Source organism: Ambystoma mexicanum, chromosome 3q (genome assembly GCF_040938575.1).
Source record: "Ambystoma mexicanum isolate Mex_15411 chromosome 3q, UKY_AmexF1_1, whole genome shotgun sequence".
NCBI lineage: Eukaryota > Metazoa > Chordata > Amphibia > Caudata > Ambystomatidae > Ambystoma > Ambystoma mexicanum.
The window spans coordinates 1,167,256,011-1,167,280,444 of NC_090926.1; the positions used below are offsets into that span (position 1 = coordinate 1,167,256,011).

At 45.6% G+C, this 24,434-nt stretch overlaps 1 protein-coding gene across 3 annotated transcripts in view; it reads right to left on the bottom strand.

Annotated features, from left to right (window-relative positions):
• The window catches only part of EVI5L (ecotropic viral integration site 5 like), a 1,319,565-nt gene that overhangs the window by 1,048,476 nt on the left and 246,655 nt on the right, over positions 1–24,434 (bottom strand). For all 3 annotated transcript variants that reach the window (XM_069604001.1, XM_069604000.1, XM_069603999.1), the window contains one exon: positions 5,330–5,537. In XM_069604001.1, the coding sequence (XP_069460102.1) occupies positions 5,330–5,508 (179 nt within the window). In that variant the 5' untranslated portion in view covers positions 5,509–5,537. The remainder of the gene's footprint in view (positions 1–5,329; positions 5,538–24,434) is intronic.

The window sequence follows — 24,434 nt, forward strand, 5'->3', positions numbered from 1 at the left end:
ATTTCGATGCAACAACTTAGAACTCTATGATGATGGTTTACTTGTCCTGCCTGCCAATTGTCTGCAGGTCACTTAACTCCCGATACTGGTTCTACGGTTTGAAGGAGGTCAGTAACCTGACTGTCGCAACAGCTAGGAACCACATTTCAGCCTAGGGTGGGAGGCCTACCAGGGGGAAAGCCACAGCTAGGCCTACCCCTGAGGGGGACGGTGGCAATTGAGAGAGCCACATTTCCTGTCCCCTGCCCAAGTGCCTCTAGTTACATATGCAGTACAAACATGCATCACCCCATACCTTATGAAGAAAGTACTGGCCAAGTTTTTGCTGTCTTTTTCAGAGCCACCAGAAAAGCAGGGCGACCCCCCGCAGGATGGCAACCCATCACTGCCTCAGGCGATCTGTCTGCAGCAGACAGAGCCAAAGAGCATTAATCATGACCGACTTTAGAAAGGAGTTTAGCATTCAAGCAAATGCCATTTTTCTTGGGGTGGTACTGAGAGGGTACAGGAGGAGGAAGGGAAACACAACATGCTGAATTATTTCCCTGAAAGAACTATCCAGTGGTCCAATTAGAAAGTTTAGCAATCAAATGGGCTGTATTCAGTCTCTAGTACTACCAAACTGGCCGAAAAGTTAAACTGGTCAAAGACCACGCACCATGGGTCTGGATGTCAATGAACAAGGATACTAGCCACCGTATCTTGAGAGGGTTCTTGGCCTAGAGCTGTACTTCTTTAAAAGGTGAACCCCCAACTGGTAGCAAGCAGGCAAATGTATCCTGCTGTCCACAGACAGCTAGCGGCCAGGACAAATAGCATTTTAAGAGAGGGTAAAGGTGTGTGACAAGGTCAGTAACACAACCCTGCGGGAGGTGCTAGGAAGACCTCTCTGCATCGGGTGAGAAGCCTTTTGGGGCAGAAATTAGAGCCACTCCTATCCTAGAGGGGGAACATGGCAGCTGAGAGGGCCCCATTTCCTATTCCCTTCCCAAGTGACTGTTTTTATATGTGCATTGTCAACATGACCAGCACTTTCTTCAGGAGGAATGGGATGATGCAAGTTATTTCTCGCTTTCCCAGAGCCATCAGAGAAGCAGCAATAATACAGGAAGACAACCCGCATGACGGCAACCAAACAGCACCCCACGCGATCTGTCTGCAGCAATCTGAACCACAGAGCCAACATCAACGAAGCACCAGAAAAGGAGGAATTGGAGAGCTTACGCTGCTTCCCCAGGCACTGGAATGCACTCTACAGCACTACACTTACCCTGTAGGTCACCACACTGCAGCCCCTAGCACAAACTCAAACACTTTGCAGCATGGGAAGCCAATGTTGCAGTATGGCGGTTCCATGCAGAGAAAAGGGGCATGTTTAAACTGCTCTTTGTAATTTCCTGCGAATGCAACACCTCCTGGGAGGGACAGACAAGGTCAGGTTAACCTGGGGCAGTAAAGCGCTCAGAAGAAGGGGAGGATAAGAGAGGAAGCAGGAAGCTGCGAGTTCTTCGGGTGTGGTCAGAGAAGGAGGTACCAGACAAAGAGACCAACAGGAGGAAGGATGATGGATTGGAGCATGGAGGTGAATTTTGGAAAAGGTGAGGTATTGGTTGGTGAGAGCAAGTGGTACTGAGTGCACGTGCAAAGTTAGTGAGTGATATTGTTCAAGGAAGTTAGGGATTAACTGGAAAGCAGTGGCAAGAGTGAAGGAGTGTGACAGGATGGAATAATGGTAGTAGCTTACTCAAAATCTTTATTTCGGCTGTCAAACCATAAAAGTACATACACGTAAAGGAGAAAATTATTGAAATTAAAAGGATGGACAACATTCACAAATTATAAGGAATTAAATCTCAAGGTGCAGCTACACTCAATAAAACATCTCATATATAATAACAAATTAATTACAGGAGATATAAAACAAGGCTGTGTGAAACGAAGAAAGAACTCTCGCAGTTTCGTCCACTTCGGTCATTGCTAAACTAGTTCATAATAGGTCACATACTCTTGCTTCTCAGCGACCAAGCTCCATGTATAAAATGTGAGGTTCCAAAAACGACATACAAATCGGTACCCTGTATTTAACAGCCAGTTCTATTTGGCGAATCTGTGCATCCCTCAAGATCGGTCTTAAATACATTCTTCTCAAGTTCATTAATCTGGGACCGAACAACAAAAAATGACTGATTCTTTAGGAGCCCTACATAGTGGGCATTCGTTTGAGTTGGCAGGATGCAATTTTTTTGGTAAAAGATGGCACTGGTAATATGCCCAGTCTTAACCATCGATATAAGGATCTTTCGAATGCAGCAGTTACAATGTCAAGATATTCCTTAAAACCAGGCGACATCCGAACCTCCAAGTATTCCACGCCCAATTTCCATTTGGCAGCATCTAATACCAAAGCCTTGCTGATCTTCAACTTTAGATTAACTTTCATGTCCAGTACCTGGGTTGTTAAAAGGTACCAGTGGATTTTCCCATAACCCTGTAACATCGAGGTCTTGGCAAGTGGCCTTAACATGCCGGGCCCACTTAGTGCTTTTACCACAATCCAGGTTAAAAAAAGATGACAATGCTGCCCTATGGGTTTCCAGATTCTTGCCCAAAAAAAGCTGTCTGGGTCAGTATCAGGGACAGAGCCGGGATAAAATCCAGCTCAAGGTAAACCAAAGCTGTGGGTGTACTAACTGGCAACATTAGTTGTTTAAGAACTTCTGCTCATAGATTTTGATTTTGGAAATGTACCTGTGTCCGCAAAGTTTGGCGCCATATAGTAGCAGCAGTAGTGCAGAGGAGGAAGTGCTTTTGAGGAGGAGGGAGTAGTAGTGCAGAGGAGGGAGAAGTAGTGCAGAGGAGGGAGAAGTAGTGCAGAGGAGTGAGTAGTAGTGCAGAGGAGGGAGTAGTAGTGCAGAGGAGGGAGTAGTAGTGTAGAGGAAGGAGTAGTAGCATCAAATGGTGAAAGCAGGAGAGAGATGCACCGTTGAGACAGAGGAGTAAGACGTAAGGAGGAGAAGGAGAGACGTGGGTGGAGTAGGGCAAAGGAGAGGAGAACATCGGACAGAGGGAACAAAAATATGTGGGCATGATAGTGAGAAGGCAGAGTCAAGCAGCATGTCTGAAAGGCACATCCCAGAATCCCTTTTACGCAACTAATTTAATGTATAGTGTAGGGACAGTTTACTAAGGCCCTGACAGTGTTTAGGTCTGGAAGCCATTTGGCTTTCAGGTCCTTCTTCATAGCAAAGGAAGAACATGGACAGTAGGTAGAAACCGACAGAATATACTAACCTATGGAGTAGGAATACCTGGTTTAGGGAGAGATTGGTGCTTTTAGTTGAGAGAAGCATGGTCTTGGCGCCCTGTTGAAAAACTCAATAAAACTCTTCAACCTTCGCTGTGAGAGGGAGTGTTCCATGAGCCATCTATGATAACGGGCAGAAGGGATTTGTGCCGACAGCTGCTGATTTATAGAAGGGGGCCAGGAAGATTGAATCCTGGTAGGCTATCAGTGAATATTAGTTTTTTGCCGCCTGGGGCAGTAATGCATTCCCTCATAATGCAGAAAATCTTGTGACCACTGCAAGATTTCTGGGCTGTATCTTCCCATTCCTCCAGCCCCCGTCATAGGAGCCACTGTATGCATAATTGTCAGGCTGTGCCTCTTTCTCTGGGTACTCAGTCCGAGCTTTATAGAGCCAGTGATCAAACTGTAGGAAGTCTGTTCCTATCATTATTGGTTCTGGTAGAGTAGGTATAACTTCTGCCTTTACAGGGACTGCCTTGTGTTCTTCAAAGGGAGTTGCCTGCTCTTTGGGTAGATCCCCTGAACCCAGTGATTGCAGACTATCAAAACCATTTCTTTCCAGGAAGATTTGCACTGATAAGAATAAATCTGGCCATGCAGCCATTTATCTAATCCCAGACTACAATCTGATGGAGCACACCTTTGCGCATACGCATCCAGCTTTTTTGAGTCAGCAGCGTCATCCCTTGCCTTCATCTGGATCCTCTGCATGTTCTTCCTGGAGGAACCATATCCCCATGAGTTCTATTGGCTCCCCCTGCTAGTTTTCAAGGCCGAACTCTCCACAAGTAAAGCATTGAAGAGACTTATCAACAGAAGGTAGGCTGAGTCTTCTTTAAATTGAGAGCCTCTAGACAATCTATTTTTTTTTTTAAAGGAAGAATGCTTTCCTTTATTGGTTTTAAAAATACATTTTTTGGATCCTCTCAACTGTTAGAGATTTGTATAAAGAACATTACGTACAATGAAAAAACACATCATTTTCTTGCAGTTTTACGACTTGATGTGAAAAAACTGTTCATTCACTGAAAAATAAGCGTATGGTATCATTTCATAAGCATGTGACATTTTAAAGAAATCCAGAGCAGGAAGTCTGCTCCTCCCATGCTACGAATATAAGCAGAAGGTAGGGTGTGCCATTTTGTCTTCTGATATGATAGGTTATTTATAACACGCGTAATACCCAGAGGTTTCTAAGCGCGGACCTTGGGATCGAACCTGTGTTGCTCTGTGTCGTCTTGCTTCCAAGGCGAGCACGTTGCTGCTGAGCTATCCTCCCGAGTCTCCCTCCCTCCTCTGGCAAGAGTACTGCAACACACTATCACTAAATTCCCAGGTAGAGTAAGGCAGGCCCAATAGGCAGAAACCAAATATCATATGTGGTATTCAAACAGTTCAGAAGTGGAATCTTCACCAAAAAGAGAGCTGAAGAGGAGATTTACACTTCTACTTTAAATCACAGTAAAACAGATGCTTCTTCCAGCCTTTTTGCCCAGGCTCACACCAGACTATCTCAGAGATAGCTTTTCAAATGGATCACTGAAAGGATGAAAAAATGTACAGTTGTAAAAGACATAGCCCATTCCTTCTATTTTCTATGTTGCTACTTCTACTGAGAAAGTTTCACCCTTTTAGGATTTTATTTTTCTGCATCAATTAATCGTAATTTATATTGCTTGGCCCATCTGGTTCTCAATCTTGATGCTGTTCAAATTTTACATCACTTATCATTGGACCACACCGATGCTCACAATGGAAGCCTTACATTTCCAGTTAACAGGAACTGTTTATTTTTTTGCACCTTTACATTCTTCTAGGATAAATAGTGAAGAGCGAAGACAAGCTCACAGTTAAGAGTATAAGTAAGAAACCATGACACACGTTTATTAGCTCTCGGTAGGTCAATGGAAATATTGTGAATTTAGGACACTGGAATGTAAAATGCCAAAATCAAGGACATAACTTTAGATCATCATCAATACAGCTTTGCAGTCCAAAAATCCCTGTATGTCTTTAGCTTACCTGTTCTGCTCTTCCAACTTGGCCAACAGCTCCAGCTCATCAGGGCTCAGGTTTTCTGAATCCGAGGGGGAGCAGGCAGAAGCTGAGTGAATGGAGGAAAGGGCATCATGGGAAGAGTCATCAGGGCTCACTGCAGGACTCTCCATTTTAGGAAGTCTCAGAGTCACTTTAATGTCCATTAGTAGTGATGGATCAGTGGCCCTTCCACCTGCGTAAAAAACAGAATACAAGTCAGAGTTTTTAGAAGAAAATATGTAATGTTAAAAGTGGTAGCGATAAGAATCAACCGGTAAACAAAATTTGGAAAACGCAGTCAAGCAGGAATACGCTGCCATCTACTTTATGAACTGGAATACATTACATTTTTGGATAAAAATAAATAAGTTACACACTGTAGTGACTACTTAACTCAGTTCAGAGTCCCTTTTATTCCAAACTTGTGGCATGTCATTCCAAGGAAGGGGACTGGATTAAAGTATAATGTATTAATGTATAATGCAAGCAACATGGATACAAAAATGCAACCAGGTGCATGCACAGACATGCGCTGAAGCAGTAACTGCCCAGCACATGCTCCCAGCTTCAACCACTAGTTACGTATGTAACAACATTGAGCACTCTTTATGGCGATTGTGGGTCATATCGAGGCTGGAGGTCTGCAGACTAAGAGTACAAAATGCACTATTGCGAGTTAAGAAAATGTTACTCACCATAGTGACTAACATACTCCTAGTCCAGAGTTCCATTTCCTCCATACCTTTGCGACATTCCATCCATCGGGATGGGACCGGCACACAGTTTTTTGCAGCAAAGAACATCAAAAATGTTGTCTTTTTATTTTCATGCAAGGGGCAAAACATGTGCAGCATTAACTCCGCCATCCAGTGCCTCGCCCTGCGCTCTTCAGTCATTTTCTATCACCAAGGTCCATAGACAGTTAGCAACTAGAGGATATTTTTAGAGGGGAAGGCAGGCGGACCTATGGAGGAAAGGGGACTCCGGACTAGGAGTGCTTTAGTCACTACAGTGAGTTAATATTTTCTTACTTCTATACCCATTCCCTTTCCTCCACACTAATGTGAGATTTCCAACAACTGGAATATAAATACTGGGTGGATGGATTAACTCTCGCCTTCTATAAAAAATTATTTGTATAACTGCTTGGCAAAACTGAGCATCAGCTCTAGGATGGAGATTTAGAAAGTGTTTACAGAAGGCCGATGGAGGCCAAAATGATGGATTTAGCTATGGACTCTGAAGAATCCTGCAGAGTCCTCACAATGATCCGACCTAAAGTCTCCTCCCAGGTGGCCAGGGGAAGCCACATGCTACCTGATCCTGAGGGTGGTATTGGCCAGGAGTATCACCTGGGAGGAGATGGCCCCCAAGGGACCAGGAGGATTCAGTTGGGAGAGACACAGTATTTATCTTCCTCAGAGGAAGAAATATCAGGGATGCCAGAATACGTAATGGCTTGTTGTCGGAGGCAGGCTTTCTTTTCCAAAGCTAATTGTTTTGATGGGGGTAAAAATAGCCATAATCAATCAGGAGTAAGATCCCTCTCACAAATACACCCATATCTAGGGGGTTGGAGGGTAGAGGGAGCTTCTGTGATCAGCAGAATGGTAAATACCAATATCAAAACATTAACCTCTCAGATTCTGAAAATTCGAATTCCCTTATAAATCAGAACCATTCATTAAGTCCTTATAAAACTCCTTTAGGGGATGCTTTGAAGAATGAAAATGAAAGTGGTACATCTGGAAACAATATTCGGAATAGAAAAGGTAATTTGAACATTGGGGACTTCAATTCCCACAATGCCCAAAGTAATGGGACGTAGAAGATGGGTGCAGAGGCACAGAGTTGCAAGTTGCAGTCTAGCATACTAATGACCCACACCTGAAGGAGCAAAAGACCCCCTCAGGTGAAGGCTTTAGAGAGCAGTAGGGGGAGGTGGATAAACTGCCACGGAAACAACCAAAATGACTGAAAATAAATGTCTGAATGGGAGATTTGGCCGAAATATTCGAGCAAATCTCCCATTCGGTGCCGGTATAGTGAACAAGGGGAGCCAGGGGTGCTTCCGTACCCTTATTCACTTTAATGACAATCGGGGGATTCGGGGGTGTCCCCCACACCCGTCCGTCGAAAGTTAAAAAAAGAAAAAATAATCCTACGATACCTGTTCCCGATCATGGAAGTGAATGGGAACAGACGTTGCAAGGGCACGGCGAGTCGGCAGCACACAGCAGAGTATGCCACCGACAAGTATGTATGGGTTGGGTGGGATCCGGTTATCCGAAAATGGCTGCAGGAGGAAATACTGAATGTTAAGAACTTTGGGATCAGACAAGAACGGTATCATTATACTGGTAAAAGTCAATCATTGCCAAAGTCAAAAGAGGGCAATATCGAGACAAGTTTATAATAAGCAACATTGCCAAGAGAGGGCATTTAAGAAACATGTCGTTTTTAAACCATATTGCCAGAGTGTGAAAGCAGCAAGTATTTGCTGCTTTCTCACTCTGAGTCAAACAAACATTGTCTAAGTCAAAGAAAAGCGAGTTGGAACAAAATCCATTATCAGCAGTTGGTTAATATAAGAGTAAGAAAACAAGAGTGGAAGGAGAGCTGCCTTCCTGGTGGAAAGTACTCAGGAAGAGAGGAGCATAACGTGAATTGCAAGCAGCAATCACAAGTGTGGAATAAACAGCACCAATGTGTTTCTCGTCTCTCCAGAAGTAGCAGTCAAAACTGATTTTGTGGAGAAGTCAAAGGACTAAATGAATTACACTTTACCACAGAACAGCTTGTCATAGTGTTACAAGTTTTCATTGATCCTGGCAAGCGAGTATACCAGGGCAGGGACTTTGTAGTGGTAGACCTGGCAAGTTTGTGACCAGGTAGAAGTCATTTGAAGTACTGTGTTATGCTTAAAGAATAAAGAAGTGACAAGACCACTAAAGATATTGTGAACTGTTGTGGAATCATACTGACAAATCAATATTGTTGATGCAAATATATTGTGAACTGTTGTGGCATTATCCTGACAAAAAGCATTTTGTTGATGCAGAAGAACTGGAAATATTTTTGATTTCTAAGAAGTTGTGTGGAACTCTCTGCTACAGGTGGAGAGATAAAGACTTGCTAAATATTTTGAACTGTTGGGCAAGGTCCAAGTAAGAGACTTTTTTGAGCAAGAAGAACTTTATCATTAGAATTTTGTTGCAAGACAGAACTTTCCTACTATGAACTGTTGATTGAAAATCCTGGTTAGATGAGGGGAAGGGGATCTCACCCGGGTTATGAGGAGAAGTTACTTACCAACTGGTAACGTTCTTTCGACTGGATGTTCCTCCAACGTATTCCACATCTTTGACATGTAATGTCCACAGCTGTGTACATTGGAAACTTTTTCGGCAGAGGGCGGCCTGCGTCTATGGCGTTGTCCTGCATCTGTGGCGTCGGCCGATGTCCCCCGAAGGCCTCTGTCGAGGGCGACGTCACCAGATGTTATAAACAGGACACACAGCACCTGTACCCTCAGTTTATGTTTTTTCCCCCATAACGTGTGACATGCACATATCCAATGCCTGCTTAACTGCACATAGCCTTGCGGAAACGCACGCTGCAATAGCGTACAGAAGTGGGAATGACTCCTCTCGGAGGACATTCCCTTAAACAGAATCTCTCACACTTCTGATTGGTACTGGTCGCAAAGAGATCCACTTGTGGGGTTCCCCAAAGGGCGAAGATCTCCAGAAGTACTTCCTGAGCCAACTCCCACTCGTCAGAGACTGCTCTGCCTGCTCAGAGCGTCCGCCACCGCATTCGCCTCTCCGGCCAGATGAACTGCCGAGAGTGATATTCCCTGCTGGGATTGCCCAGAACCAGAGCTCCATCGCCTCTCTGCACAACACGAGTGACCCTACCCCGCCCTTTTTTGTTGAGGTAATGCATGGCCACTGTATTGTCTGTCATGATCAGGACATACTTCCCCCGCACAGACGGCAGAAAAGCCTTCTGGGCCAGACTGATGGCCCTCAGCTCTAACAGGTTGATGTGGAGTTTGGACTCCGACAGAGAACAACGACCGCTGGCGGGCAAATCCTCGGCATGGGCTCCCCATCCTGTGAGGGAAGTGTCCGTTAGTACTGTCACCTCCGGTCACGGTTGCCAAAACGGCTCCCCCTTCATCAGGTTCCCCTCGTTGGCCCACCACAGCAAATCTTGTGATACCGAGAGTGGAATCTGAACAGGATCCGACATCTTGCCTGATAATTGTGACCACTGCATCTTGAGGACCCATTGCAGGGATCTCATCCTCAGTCTGGCCTCTGGCACCAGAAAAATTTAGGATGCCAAGAGGCCGAGCAACCTTAAGAATTTGAAAGCCGGAACACTCTGGGCATGGTGAAACTTGTCCACTATCTGCACAATGTGATGAGCTCTTACCTTGGGAGGCGAGCACTTCCCCAAGGACGCGTCCAACACAGCCCTGATGTACTGGAGCTGTTGGGAAGGTGTCAGATGCGACTTCTTGAAATTGAGGAAGAAGCCCAGCTTGTGGAGGGAGTGACTGGTGAGACCGAGATGATCCATCGCTTGCTCTGGAGAACACGCACAGATCAGTCAGTCGTCCAGGTAGGGGGAGACGAGAATCCTCCCTCGCCTGAGATACGCTTCCACCACCACTATTAGCTTGGTGAAGGCCCTCGGGCGGAGGTCAATCCGAATGGCAGGACCCGAAACTCAAAAGTGCGAGTCGCCAGCCGCAAACCTCGGGTACTTTCTGTGCTTTGGATGAATCGGCACATGACAGTAAGCATCCTGTAGGTTCAGAGACACCAACCAATCCTGAAGTTGAAGGGCCTGGAGGACCTGGGAAAGTGTGACCATCTTGAACTTGTCCTTCCTGAGAAGTTTGTTCAACCAACGCAAGTCCAAGATGGGTCTCAATCCACAGTTTTTCTGTGGAATCAAAAAATATGGGGAATACCATCCCTTCTTCCTCTCCGCTACAGACACCAGTTCTATAGCGCCTTTCTCTAGCAGGGTCAAGATTTCCTGCACAAGGAGCGGATCTGGAAGCTTCAAAGACATTCCCCGGTGGATTGCCGTGAGACCCCTTTAGGAAGGGAAGGCAGTAGCCGTGGGCTATTGTATCCAGAACCCATGCATCCAAAGTAATAGCTCGCCATTCTTTGAGATGCTGAGACAGTCTGCCCCCAACCGGCGAACAATGGGACATGGCCTCATGATTGTTTTGGAGCGGCAGCGCCTGAAGGCAAAGAAGCTGCTGCCTGAGCGGCTTTAGCACCCATATTTCCCCGACAACCACGGGTACTTTTACGCTGACCCCCTTGACTGGCGGCTCCTCTCGATCTACCAAAGGAGGAGTAGTAACGAAAAGAACCTCCCCTCCACTGCTATCCCGCAGGATGAAAAGGCAGAGGTTGACGCACAGCTGCGCTCAAAGATTTAGCCGCAGCTTTTGAGGTCTGCAACCTCTCAAGGCTCTCGTCAGCCTTGCTGCCAAACAAATGCGCGCCATCAAAGGGCATGTTCAAAAGACGGGCTTGCACATCCGGAACAAAACCCGACTTCCGCAACCACGCAAATTTGCGTATAACGGTGCTCGCAGCCATGGACCGGCTTACACTTTTGGCCGTGTCCAAACCCAACTGAAGGGATTCACACATGGCATCCTTGCCATCTTGTACGAGAGCAAGGAACCCATCCCTTTCTTCCCCTTCGGGAATATGCTCAGACGCAAGAGAAACACAATTCCACAGAGTGTGTGAAAATCTTGCTAAGGCACAAGTGGAGTTGGCTGATTTCAGCACCATACTCCCCACATGCCCAACCGTCGAAGCATTTGTCGTCAATATCCGGAGGGATGGTAGGGTACGCCGCCTGCCTTGAGATGGCCGTAGCCGCCTGAACTACCAAACTATCGGGAGTGGGGTGAGATGAAAGGTAGCTGGGGTCGCTACCGGAAGGGCGGTATTTTTTAGCTAACGATTTGTTAACTGCCGGAAGAGATTCCGGTGTCTGCCAAGCAGCCACCACCCTTTTCTGCAACGTCAAATGAAAAGGTAACACCGGGTCAGAGGAGGGAACTTGACCCAAAATATCCGTTAAGTCATCCTGAATAAAAGCTTCAGCAGGACTGGACCAACCAAGATATTCAGTGACCCTAGCCATCAGTCTCCTGTAGGATGACTCAGCATGAGCCCAAGGCTCAGGCCTGCCAAACTCCACCTCAGGAGAAGTGTCTAAGCCACTGGCATCATGAAGAGATTGTTTTAACTCTTCCAAATGACTGTCCCCGGAAAAGACAGGAGCCACCTCAGGCTCAACAGGGTCAAAATCGAAATCGGACCTCTCCTCCTCCTCATAGATGTTATCCAGAGGGAGGTAAAAGTCCTGTTTCGGGACTTAACAGGTCTCACAGACTCGGAAGTAGCCTTCCTTGGAGGATCCACAGTACTAGGGATCTCCATCTGCAAATTCCAGCCAAAAGCCCCGAAGGCGTCGAGGGCGCTGATGGTGTCGAGAGCACCGACGGCTTCGGCGTCGAAGGCTGGTGCAAAGGCAACGCTTCGACGTCCGTATCCGAGCCCTTTCCAGATTTCTGCGGTCTCGCTGGGGACGAGGACCGAGACATGGAAACACGTCTCTTGCGACCATCCTGAGCCTTGTCTGAACGGGACCTCGAAGGTTCCGGAAGAGGATCGCGCCAAGCCCGAAGGCGCACGAGCCACGGATCGAGACTGTTCCTTGTCGGCTTCATCTGAAGGCGCAGATGGAACTGTGCCCTGGGATTCGAAAATGGCCAGCATCTGCTCGCTGAAAGCAGCCCACGCCTCCGGAGTCTAGGACAAAGTTGGACAAGCCACTTACTTCACAACTCCATCCTCCGAGGAGGACAGGGAAGGCGACCAGTGACGGCGCTTCCTGGAATGCCGAGATTAGGAGGACGAATGGAAGGAACCACACCGGGACCGAGATCCCCAGGACTCCTTCCGACGTGGCGAGTCACATCTCGAATCATCGGTGGACATCCCCTTAGAAGTTTTACGGGACTTACTGGGTTTAGAACCCCTACCTACCTGAAGCTTCCCTTACGCTCCCGCAAGGCCTTAGCAGTCAGCGACTGGCATTTGGGACAGTCTTCAGTGTCATGACTCTCGGCCAGGCACCACAAACAAATGCAATGCGGATCGGTAATCAACATCTTAGATTTGCACAGGTCTTTGGGACCTAAGCCGGCGCCTGGACAAAGACCTCGTCACTTCATCATAAAGTTTTTGAGGTTCTCAGTGTGAGAATTGGTGCTGAGAAAGGCGAGAGAGAGAGAGAGAGAGAGAGAGAGAGAGAGAGAGAGAGAGAGAGAGAGAGAGAGAGAGAGAGAGAGAGAGAGAGAGAGAGAGAGATGACTTAACATGGGGATCCCATAAAATTATGATTTTCGTGGACCTGAGTTGTGAAGTCATGGAAAAAAGATAAGCTTTTACACTTGCCAAGGAAAAAGCAAAGGGAAAACATATAAAGTATTATATGATCTACCCAGCTATATTGAGAGTTGTTCTAAATGGCACAGTGCACTCCTCCTCTGATCACAAGGGAGCTGAGGCCTTCCGGGCTCATCAACCTATGGAGGATGGACCTATTCAAGCAACAGGATTAGTATCTAGCAATATGATATCTGGTTGCTCTGATTGCTTACACTGTTAATTACTCTTATTTTTTGTGTTTACCTTTAGATGTTTTGTTCTTAGTGAGTCCTTTATGCAACATTTGAGAAAAGAACCTTGATTCTCGTGAATCAGCTGATCCTCTGTTATTACATTGTGCTGGCTCGTACGGTGTATTAGGCACGCCAGGGTTGAAGTGGGCAGCCGTTCATGTGGATCGTTGAGCTGATGGGCGGAAGATCATAATGACATTAAGTTATTCGAGCTCCACTGCTGGTTTGGCAGACTAAAATTGCTTGGATATACATGTAAAGCAACGAAAGTGACGAGGTGAGCTTGGCGGCCGAGTCTTGTTGTCCCTCTAAGAGCCACAAGACAGACAACTTCATGCAAGAGCCAGTATGCTTTGTTTAGCGCCGCTTGCTTCCGAAATGTCAGTGCACACATCAGAGCCCCGACATCTTGTCATAGGATCTAACAAGCTGCAATGGTTATGGTTCGCACCCAACACACTCACGCGTGGATAAAGAAGTCTGTGTTGCATCTCCTTTGTTAAGTACTCAGCTGCCATTGATGGGGCTTCGCAGCAGCTGTCTGACTGTGCACCCTATCTAAGTAACCGTCAAGCACAGCACGAAGACATAACAAGCGAGGAGTGGCTGCATTGAGGCCAGATGCCATAAATTCCTATGTATAATAGAAATTATACTGTGCAGGGTTTCCCCGCATGCACCAAGGTTGAAGATGTGTGGGGGAGCCTGGGACCAGTCTGGTTTGCAGGCGCCCCTCTGGAAGGAGTTCTGGGTATTGTGTTATTTGATGGTGGAAGTGCAGCACGTGGCTCCTTGCTTTCAATGGTCACTGCGGCCAGTGAAGCATCCATTGGATAATTCAAATGCAACATGAATGTTGATATAGATTGCACAGATTATGGTCTAGTTTATGTTTAATGGCTATCTGCTGCCATCTGCCTAATTGCTAATAGTTCCTGCAAGTTGGGAATGGCTCACACACCGGTTCACCTCACCTCTCCTGTATGGTTTTAATATTTTTCTGTCGTCTGAAGACATTGTGGACACGCCATAACGGGGTCACATTAGTCTGAATTTAGGTTTGTTTGATGTGTAACACAACAGGACTGGGATCAAATTGAAGTGCAATGCACAGTACAAGGTTAGCCTGGCATTGGACCTCGGAAATAATCTCATGTTATGAATCCTGAGATAATTTATACATCTTATACAAACGTTCACTTTGTAGTGTGCTAAAATGTCTTTCTGCAAAATCAATACTTCTAGTATTATGTAGAATTGCTGGAAAATACATCATGAGAGATGGGCGTTTATCAAGAAATGAATGGGCAGAAAGGTTCTTATTTTATTTTGACCATGCTGCAATTGGAAATAACATACAAATGCACTTGGACTTGTTATGCTACTGAGGGGGAGGGGTGCTTTGCATTTACACTTACGCATGAAATGTTGGAAGATGATACCATTACTATTTTGACTGTTACCAAAGTTATACGAGTGCAAATGTCTGGTCTTGAATGATTGCGTAAGGCAGGGACTAATGTGTCCTTCGTAAAATATGTTTTTGAATAGAATGAGATCTTGCTTTTACTAAGTTGGGAATTGGTAACTGAGGGATCTGAGTGATATTAATGCCATAACCGATTCCAATTGGTTTTGGTATAGTATAGATGATGGGAGTTTTAGTGAATGTAATATGTTTAGAATTTAACAGATGCATGAAGAGATAAAACATTGAATAATTCACTAAGCTAATCTATCACCTTGTTCTAGGTTGTTGAGATTCTGAGTTGATAGCAACATATATTAAGAATTATATAGGGAATGGTTTATTGTTCGCACAAATTGTTTTATTTTCTGACCTCGCCTTAAAAAGCTGTTAATAGGAGTGGGGAAGAAGTAGAATTTTAATATAGTGGTTATAATTGTTAAACCTTGTTTTGTAATCTATAGAATGTCTTACATTCTCCACTATTGACGGGGCTTGAGAGGGCGCGTTAGCATATTGCTAGGTTGGCAGCACAAGATTATCTACTTATGGGTTAGAGGGTGTTGAGTTTCAATACTAGGCTGTTCTATGAGTGCTATTTAATCCTGTACACTGTCAAGGCGTTGTAATGGCCACATCATAGACCAATGTGTATTGATATGTCATGGTTTGACATTGAAGGGCGTGAGAAGGATGGATAAATGGATATGGGATATATATAGACAACGAGATGAAGTTTACTTGACTTCTGATAGTTCATGTTGTATTAGTTAGTCTAATTAGTTTGAATTTAATATTAGGGGATTATAACCAGGTTACTCACCGTAGTGACCACCTTACTCCTAGTCCATAGTCCCCTTTCCTCCATACTTATGGGACATGCCTCCGTCCTGTTGGACGGGACAGGAGCACTTTGTAAAAAGCATCAAAAATGGTGCAACATTTTTTTGTCCTTCCTCTCTTTCTGCGCGGGGCCCGGCACACGACCGTAACCCCGCCAATCTCGGCTCCGCCCCGCCCATCGCCCATCAGTCTTTTTCTATCGCTAGGTCCAAGACCTCTTCGCAATAACAGAGGAACCTTATTAGAGGGGACGGTGGGCGGGCGTATGGACTAGGAGTAAGGTGGTCACTACGGTGAGTAACCTGGTTATACTCCTACATCCCGTCACCTTTCCTCCATACTTATGGGAGATTCCCAAGCACTCCTTACAGGAACTATGGGTGGATGGAAAAAAACCCTTACTGAAAAAGGTTCTCCAGCACAGCCTGACCAAACTGAGCATCAGATCTTGAGCTCATGTCAATAATGCTTACAAAAAGCAGATGGGGAGGCCCAAGTAGCCGCCTTTGCGATGGTCTCCCAGGGGTCATATTTCTGAAAGGCAACCGCGGATGCCTTGCCCCGCACCAGGTGTGCATGAATACCTTTAGGAGGCTTCGGCCTTCGGACGGTGTAAGACTCCGTAATGCAGGCAGCGATCCATCGAGAAATAGTCACATTAGAGGCCTGCTCACCTTGTGGGTTACCAAAGGTCACAAACAGTTGAGAAGAACACCTAAGCTCGGATGTTCTGTCCAGATAGAACTTAAGAGCCCTTCTAACATCGAGGCAATGCAGAACCCTTTCTACCTCTGAGGCAGGGTTCGGAAAAAAGACCGGCAGGGAGATTGACTGGTTCAGATGGAACTCAGATACCACCTTCGGCAGGAAAGTAGGATTTGTCCGTAGGACCACCTTATCCTTGTGAAAGGCCAAGAAGCAATGGTCCACCGACAAAGCCTGGAGCTCCCTCACCAAAAAGGACACCTTCCACGACAGGTGCTTGAGGTTCACCGTGGCCATTGGTTCGAAAGGTTTATGGCACAGCGCCGTAAGGACCACATTTAGATCCTACGCCGGGTGCGGACGACGAATCGGAGCTTAAAGGCGTGTCAAGCCTGCAAAATGCCTCAACCACTGGGTTAGACAGAGAGTAAGAGCATTGGTCCGTAGATAGGTAAGCGGAAACCGCCGAAAGATAAGTTCTGCATGACAGAATGTGAACGCCCGACTCTGCTAAGTAGGATACAAAGGACAGTACCGTGTCAATTGTAGCCCCGCCTTGGGTCCAAAACATCCTAGAAATCATGGTATTCACTTGGCAAGGTATTAGTTGCTCCCAGGGTTGATACTGTCGCTCCGGGAGTCATGGGGATATAGATGTCAGGTTTCTCCTCTTGGTAATCGCAGGCAGGGGAGCAGTCACCGGGGAAGGTTAATTTTCGTGCCCGCCAGTCTATCAAAGGGTTGTGAGCAACCAACCATGGCATCCCTAGTATTAGCCTGAACTGAGGTGCATTGATGAGATCGAATGAAATAGACTCCCGATGTCCGTCCTGACACAGCAAGGTTACCCTGGCTGTGCACTGGGTTACTGGTCTGGAAGCGATTTCTGTCCCATCCATGGTGGTTACCTTGTCCATAGATGGCTTATAACACAAAGGAAGCCCCATCTCTGCTGCTAGTTCTTGATCAATATAATTTCCAACTGCTCCACTATTGATGTATGCTTCAAAGGCATGCATTCTTGACGACTGTTGGTGGTTAATTAAAATCACTGGTATTGCATAGTGCGAGGTCAGCAACTCTTTCTTCTCACTCGACAAACTGACCTCTACGTTTGTTGAGCTTGGTAGTTTCCTTAGCTTCATCCTCCTCTGTGCCCCCCACTGTTCTTCTTGGGGGTTTTACTGGACAGTCCTTCAGGAAACGTCCTGGTTTCCCACAATACAAACAAAGCAGTTTTCTTCTTTTGTCCCACTTGTTTTGTTAATGGAGGCCGTATCCCTCCAAACTGCATGGGTTCTACAGCATTTTCACGTACACAGGGTGTGTTTTCCCTTGGTCGAACATACACGGTCCGAAGGTCCGTCTTAGACCGGTCTGCCTTTCGGTCGTACAACCGGTGGTCTAGCTGCACGACTAGATTTATGATTTCTGCACAGTCTCTGGGTGGATTAACCACCTGGGCTAAGACGTCCTTTAATTCGCCTCGTAAGCCTCGATGGAAGAACGTGGTTCTTTTGTTTTCTGGACACCTAGCTTCAGCAACCAGTCTGTTGAAGGTAGCAATGTACGTTAACAAGTCCTGATTCCCCTGTCATAGGGAAAATAGTTCATTGTCTACTGCTTGTTCCTGGGTTTGGCAAGCAAAACGTTTTTCCATTTCTCTCTGGAACCCCCCAAAGTCATGTAATAGAGGATCGTCATGGGTTACCCACGGCACCGGCCAATCTGCTGCACTACCACTCAGGTATGATAAGGCAAAAGCTACCCGAGCTTGGTCATGTGGAAATGCTCCAGGCCTACAAAGAAAATGAAGGCGGCACTGATTGATGAATGCCGCATACTTCCGTGGGTCGCCTGAGAACCTTTCTGGTGGTGCCAGGGGCACTGTTCCAGGTAACGTGATCTGTACCGGCGTGGGTGGTATGGCAGGGTTTTGCATCGTTGGATTGCTTCAAGGTAGAGGCATCTGTCCTGCCTGTGAGTTCAAGTATTGCCTGCTAATCTCTTCAGTGCGTTCTTTGGTCACTATTAGGTCTCCCCGGAGGGCATTAGTCTCTTGTCGGGCAGAATGAACCTCAGCATGAAGCTCTTCTAGTAATTGGGCCAATTGGTCCATTTCTGATGTCTCCATGGCGCCCAGGTGGATTTGTTATGGTAGGCTTTGTGTTCTGTTACGCTCACCTGGTATCCACAGGGACGCCACCCAGCTGGGTTACTCGCTGGTATGCTTCTCAGCTTTGCCCTGATGTGGTCTGCGGGGAAGGTTCTGCCTGAAAGGAGGACTGTGTTCAAGACTGACCGACTGGGGTAAGTATCCTCGCTCCACCCCCGTATGCTTTCAGTCCCTCTGGCGCCCTCTCCTCACCTTGTGGTAGAATTGGGCGTGCTCTCCGTCCTGCCTTCTTTGCAGGGGCGCGTTGTCTTTCTTGGGCGAGTGCGGTCCAGTTACTTCACTGACGCCGGCCCGTTTGATATTGTTCAGGTAGGTCTTATTGCTGTTCTTTAGTTTTGTTGCTATCCTGCATGCCTTTCTTTGTTTAAAATGTCTTTTTTTCTCCCTTAGGTATGCGGAGCTTCAGCACGGCGAACTTGCTTGGTTGAGCCCCGCTGGTAAATGATGGCGCATTAAGAGCACTATGATGCGGTAAGTAAGCGCTATGCGCAGCGCTGCAAAATCTTGCCTTTGCTAACCTGTGTTTTCCTTCCTTGTAGGTTGCGTTGTTCTTCAGCGCGAGTGGAATGTCCGGAGTGGTGCCAGCCGAGAGGCGACCAGCCAGGTAAGCCTTTTGAGCAGTTCATAATTTGTAAATGTCTGTAATGCTTTCTTTAATGTTGCCTCGATCTTCCTCTTTCAGGTTGTTCTGTCTGGGAGGCATGCAGATTCGATGAAGCTGTTCTCAGTAGCTGCGAGTGTTTAAAGATGAAGACTGCAGGTAAGATGCTGCTGCTAATGATGTTCCTTTTATCTCCTTGCAGGTTCTGCTTCTCCGAGGTTCGAGGGAATAGCTGGACACGGTGAGTGTCACGCTGCAAACTGCAAAGTAACACGAAGCATGTTCTACAGTCAGGGTGTGGTTTATATAGCCCAGGTAAATTAGTACCAGGGAAAGTAGTTCCAGGCCTGCCACACTCAAAACACTAGACCGCATAGCTTGGTTCTTAGGAACCAAGCTATGTGGATGCCTCCATGTTGGCTGACAATACAATAAAGTAGTTCCCAAGCACATTGTTGTTCATGGTGTATGAGCCTGGCGCCATAGGCGCCAGGACTGGCTCAATGAGGGCTTTTGAAGAGGATGCCAGGCTCTAGAGGCCCGAGTCCTGACTCCACCTGGCCAATGGGTTTGCCAGAGGGGGTTTTGGGCGAGGGTCGTGACAGGAGGGGTGACTTTGCAGATTGGAATTGTAACTGGTCTGAGATGCATGTGAAATATTTGGGGTTCTTCCTTACAAGTGATATAAGGAAAATGGTTCAATTTAATGTGAATAAATTGTTGGCGACTCTACGAAGAGATGCAAGGAAATGGTCGAGATTGGATTTGGGGACATGGGCAAGTATTAACACAATAAAGATGTTGCTTCTGCCAAAGGTTTTATATGTTATGCAGTCTATACCTCTTGCATTCACTATGAGACAATTTAAGGAGATTGATTGGGTTTTCTTGGATTTTCTCTGAGGCGAGAAAAGGCCCCTAAAATTCCAAAGTTTATTTTACAACGGGACACTAAAGATAGGGGCTTTGGTTATCCAAGTGTGGAAAAGTATTACAGGGGATTTATTTTGAAGGCGGCGGCCTTGTATGCCTTGGCAGAACTGGAAGAAGAGCGAGTCTGGTTAGCAATTGAGAGGGAGGCCTTGATACAATTTCGATTGGAAAATATTTTTTCAATGGGGAAGCTACCAAGGGGATCTGCTAAACTACTGACTGTTAAAATTGCTGAAGACATTATGCTATGGTATTTTGATGGGAATGTCTTTTTGAACTATAAGGCATCTGTTTGAAATAATCCTGCAATACAAATGGATAACAAGACATTGGGCCTCATTACGAGGAAGGCGGTAGAGGGTTAACAGTGCTGGTAGAGCTGCCGGCACCGTTAACCCTCTAGCGCCTTATTACGAGGTTTACTTGTGAGTCCCGCAAAGGACGTCTGGTAAAACCAGGCATCCTTAGCGGGACCCGCTAGCAGACCAGGACGTTGTTAGCATCCTCCCCATTCCCATTGAGCCCTGTGGGGGCTCAAATGGGAATGGGGATGTACCGAATCCGGGTCCCGGGGATTGGAATGGCCCGGTAATTCCTCATTCCTGGAACTCGAACCCGGTACCCGTTATGGGGGTAGCCATGCCGCTAAAAGCGGCATGGCTAAGTCCATACTCGTAATGAGGCCCATTGTGTTGGCGTAGTTGGATTTCGAGGGGGATGCAAGACGGGCATTTGAAGACTTTTCAGGAACTTCAGACTATGTTCAAACTAGATGGGAAAGAGATAAGTAGATAGAACGAATTGGAATGTCTTTTGATCAGGGTATTTGGTATGTTATCCAACCCGGTAGAGCAGGAGCCGGCAGGATGGCCTGTATTTCGTCTATTACTGCGAAATGTTTCCACCCATTTAAAGCTTATGCCAGAGTGGGATTCTTTTTTAGACTCATGGAATATTCTGAAACAAAAATGGGATTCAGATTTGGATTGTGTTATTACTGATGAAGTCTGGAAAAATGTATGGCGTACTGGACATAGTAGCAAAATGGATCTTAAGTTGCGGCTTATCCATCAGAAAGTTTTGGGACGATTATATTGGACGCCTGAGCGCATGTACGCCTTAGGATTAGTAACTGATGACTTATGTTGGGGATGTGGGAGGGGAAAAAGGGAGCTTACTTCATACGTTGTGGAATTGCCCCACAGTAATTACCTTCTGGTGTGAAGTCCTTGACAGGTTAGATATGACCCTTTCCATTAAGTTTCCAAGAGAGCCGTTACAGACCTTGCTTTTGGCAAATACTGGTTGGTGTCTAATGGCTCGTTTATATGGTTATTGGATAAATAGAATTTTGGTAATAGCAGTGAAACAGATTTTGAAAGTTTGCAAGACGAGGAAGAAGCCAACAGTGGAAGAATGGAGTAACAATGTGGTGATTCCATCTGATTTCGAAATAGTTATGTATAAGAGGAAAGGTAAAGAAGAAGCTTATTGGGTTTTAAGGAAATCTTTTATTGATTTATATGGCAATAGTTCACTGTTTGCGTGATCAACTAGTCTAAGTGAATAAATATTTGTATTAGTGTTTGTCTTGTTTGTTGTAGTTAGTGAGTAGATGATTATTGTTTAGTTACTGTGTATATTGTTATTTATTTATGTCTTGTTTCGTGTCATTATGCTTGGGTTATTGAATAATTTTATTGTATAGGACTGATTATTATTAGAAAATGTTTTATGATTCCATTGTATACAAGTTTCTTTATATTATGAGTATTTCTTCAATTGATTACTTGGGGTATGGTGGTTTCTAATGGATGCATGTGTTAAGAAATGCTATATTTCATGTTGATTTTGGTTGTATTATATCTTACATGTACTTGTTTGAATAAGATAAATAAAGTTAATAAACATCTTAGACTTGCAGTCCCGGGAAGTCTTGAAGCCAGACCGTGGAGCCGGAAGGGTCGAAGAAGACGACATTCATGAGGAATACACGAGGCGCGCTTAGTCTCTGAGGCAAACATGTTTGCGGAAAAAACAGAAATGAGGCTACAGGCACCGTGCGACCTATTTATAACATCCGGTGACGTTGCCCTCGATGGAGGCCTTCGAGGGACATCGGCCCAACACCATCAACGCAGGACGCCCTCTGCCGAAAAAGTTTCCGAAGTACACAACTGTGGACATTGCATGTCAAAGATGTGGAATAAGTTGGACGACACAATCCATTCAAAACAGTTATCAGGTTCATGTGGAACATAACTCTTATTTTTGTTACATTTGAATTGCCATACATTATCTTGTTAAGTTTGTTGTATGAATAAGTGTGAGGGACAGATTCCTTTTGTTAGTTTTTCCTTTAGTTTATTTTGTTAGGCAGGGAAAGGCGTTTGTATGAACTCAAAAAGGAGTTTGACAATGTCATTTTATGAAAAACATCTACCATGTTGTCCACTTCAAATTTCTTATCCCTCAAAACTCCCAACGGACATATTTTGAAAGGCCACTGAGGCTGCCTTTGCACACACCAGATGAGCATCGAGAGACTTGGGTGAAGGTAGGCCATGAACAGCATGAGCTTCCACAATGCAGAAAACTATCCATCTTGAGATGGTGGATTTAGATGCCCCAACTCCTTTCTTTGAGTTTCCTAATGTGAAAAATGTGTTGACTGGCTATCTTTTTGTGCTTTGGCGTTATTCCATCCAGAGGTTTTTTAAATATTTGATGGAAAAGGGGGTGCCCCTTCTCCAAAATAGATCGCTATATCTTGGGTAAATTGCCAAGAAATCAGGAGTTTATAAATGAAATAGCTGCCATCTTTTTTTTCTCAATGCGAGAGACCGCTGCTGTCATTGTCGAGAGCATCAGAAAAATGAAACGCTGAAAAAAGGCTTTTGCAGGTTAGAAAACATACACATAGCATCAGGCTAGACGTCGGGCAAGAGAGCACCAATTGAAAGTTTGGAGTTGAATGGGGTCTAGGGGCCGAGTTTGCAACACAAAGCTTTTCTGTAACCTCGGCTATCGGACAGAAAAGCCCTGAATAGCCGACATTTCATAGCAAACTGCATCACAGAAACAGTGAGATCTGTGGGCGTAAAGGCATAGGGGAGGTGAGGAGGCTTTCAGGGGAGTGAGGGGAGGTGAGGAGGCCCTCAGGGGAGTGGGGGGGAGCTGGCACAGATGAGGGGGGAATTTGGCGACGGCCTGGGGAACAAAAAGATATTTTCATCCGATTTCGCAGCTTTAAAACTTCACATACCCCATACTAAACTAAGCATCCAGGTCTCCTATCTATTCACTAACCAGGACTGCCCATGCTTAGCTTCAAAGCGAGTAAGGGGCCAGCCCCCTCAGGCTATGTTGCTTAGTAAATGAGCACAATTTACATGACCACTTAGAGCAACATGGCCTGAGGGACCCACCCCTTCCTAGTTTTGAATCTAAGCAGGGTCTGTCCTGATAACTGCATCGGTGGGAGACAATCAACAGTCCCGGATGCCGTGTGTTTTCTTAGTTTTAAATATTTCACAACACACTAAGAAAACACAAGAGAGCTGCATTTTTTTTTTAAACTGTGATACCATCAGTCCTTGAAAGTACTGCAGTCTAAAGATCAAGCTTCCATGAGGCCCACATCAAAAGAGCAGCTAGATCTAGATATTAAGCAGCTAATACATGGAGAACTGCAAATCCAGCGTGCACGTGGGAGGCAAACTAGAATAACCTTTTGTTTACATAAAATGACTATAATGACACAATATGGTTTAAAGATGTTCCTGTTCCCAGTGCCATCTTTCTGCCTGTTGCTGAATTGCATTCTGGTATTTATAGTCTCCCAGTCAAGATGGGGGGGGGGGGGGGAAATAATACCACAATTGTACACGTTTTACCCAACAAAGTTCTATAAGGGGTTATATATTTATTGACACTAAAGCAGAGTATTGTTGAAAGCCAGACATGGGGGAAATGAGCGGGCTAGTAAGTCATGAGTATTTGCCCAGGATGTGGCAAGAGAGTTTGCAATCCTGGAAACTGGTTCAGTTAATTTCCCCCATTTGTGGCTGCTTTTCAGGGCACAAGTAAAGGACACGTGGGTGGACAGCGTAACTTTCTTTCAGAGGGCAGACACAGCCCCTTGGGTTTTAGTCAGGTTGTCATGTTGACTGTGCACACACTTACTCACAAGCACATGTTACGTATTGAGATTTTGTTTTCCAGGGAATATTTCACTAAAGATTGCTGGGTTCAAAAGGTGTGCACCTTTTATACTTTGCCAGCATATTTATTGGAACATTTGCTCTCTCTGGCTATTTTTTATTGTGTTCATTACTTTTAGAAGTCCAATGCTATTTTGTCTTGCACACTTTCTTCTAAGGAGAAGGTCAATTGAACTACATTTGTATATTTCACTTTAGGATATATGTTCAATTACTGTGCATATATTCGTTGGTGGCAGCTTTTGATTTTCACTATGGGGCAAACGTACATGGGAATATATGTTTTTGCAGCCGGTCATTTTTTACCGTTTTCTGTGCTGCTTAAATGCGGTTAGTTGGGGTTGTGCAATGTATCACAACAGTCAAGAAGAGACCAGCCACAAAACAAGGCGCTTGTAGC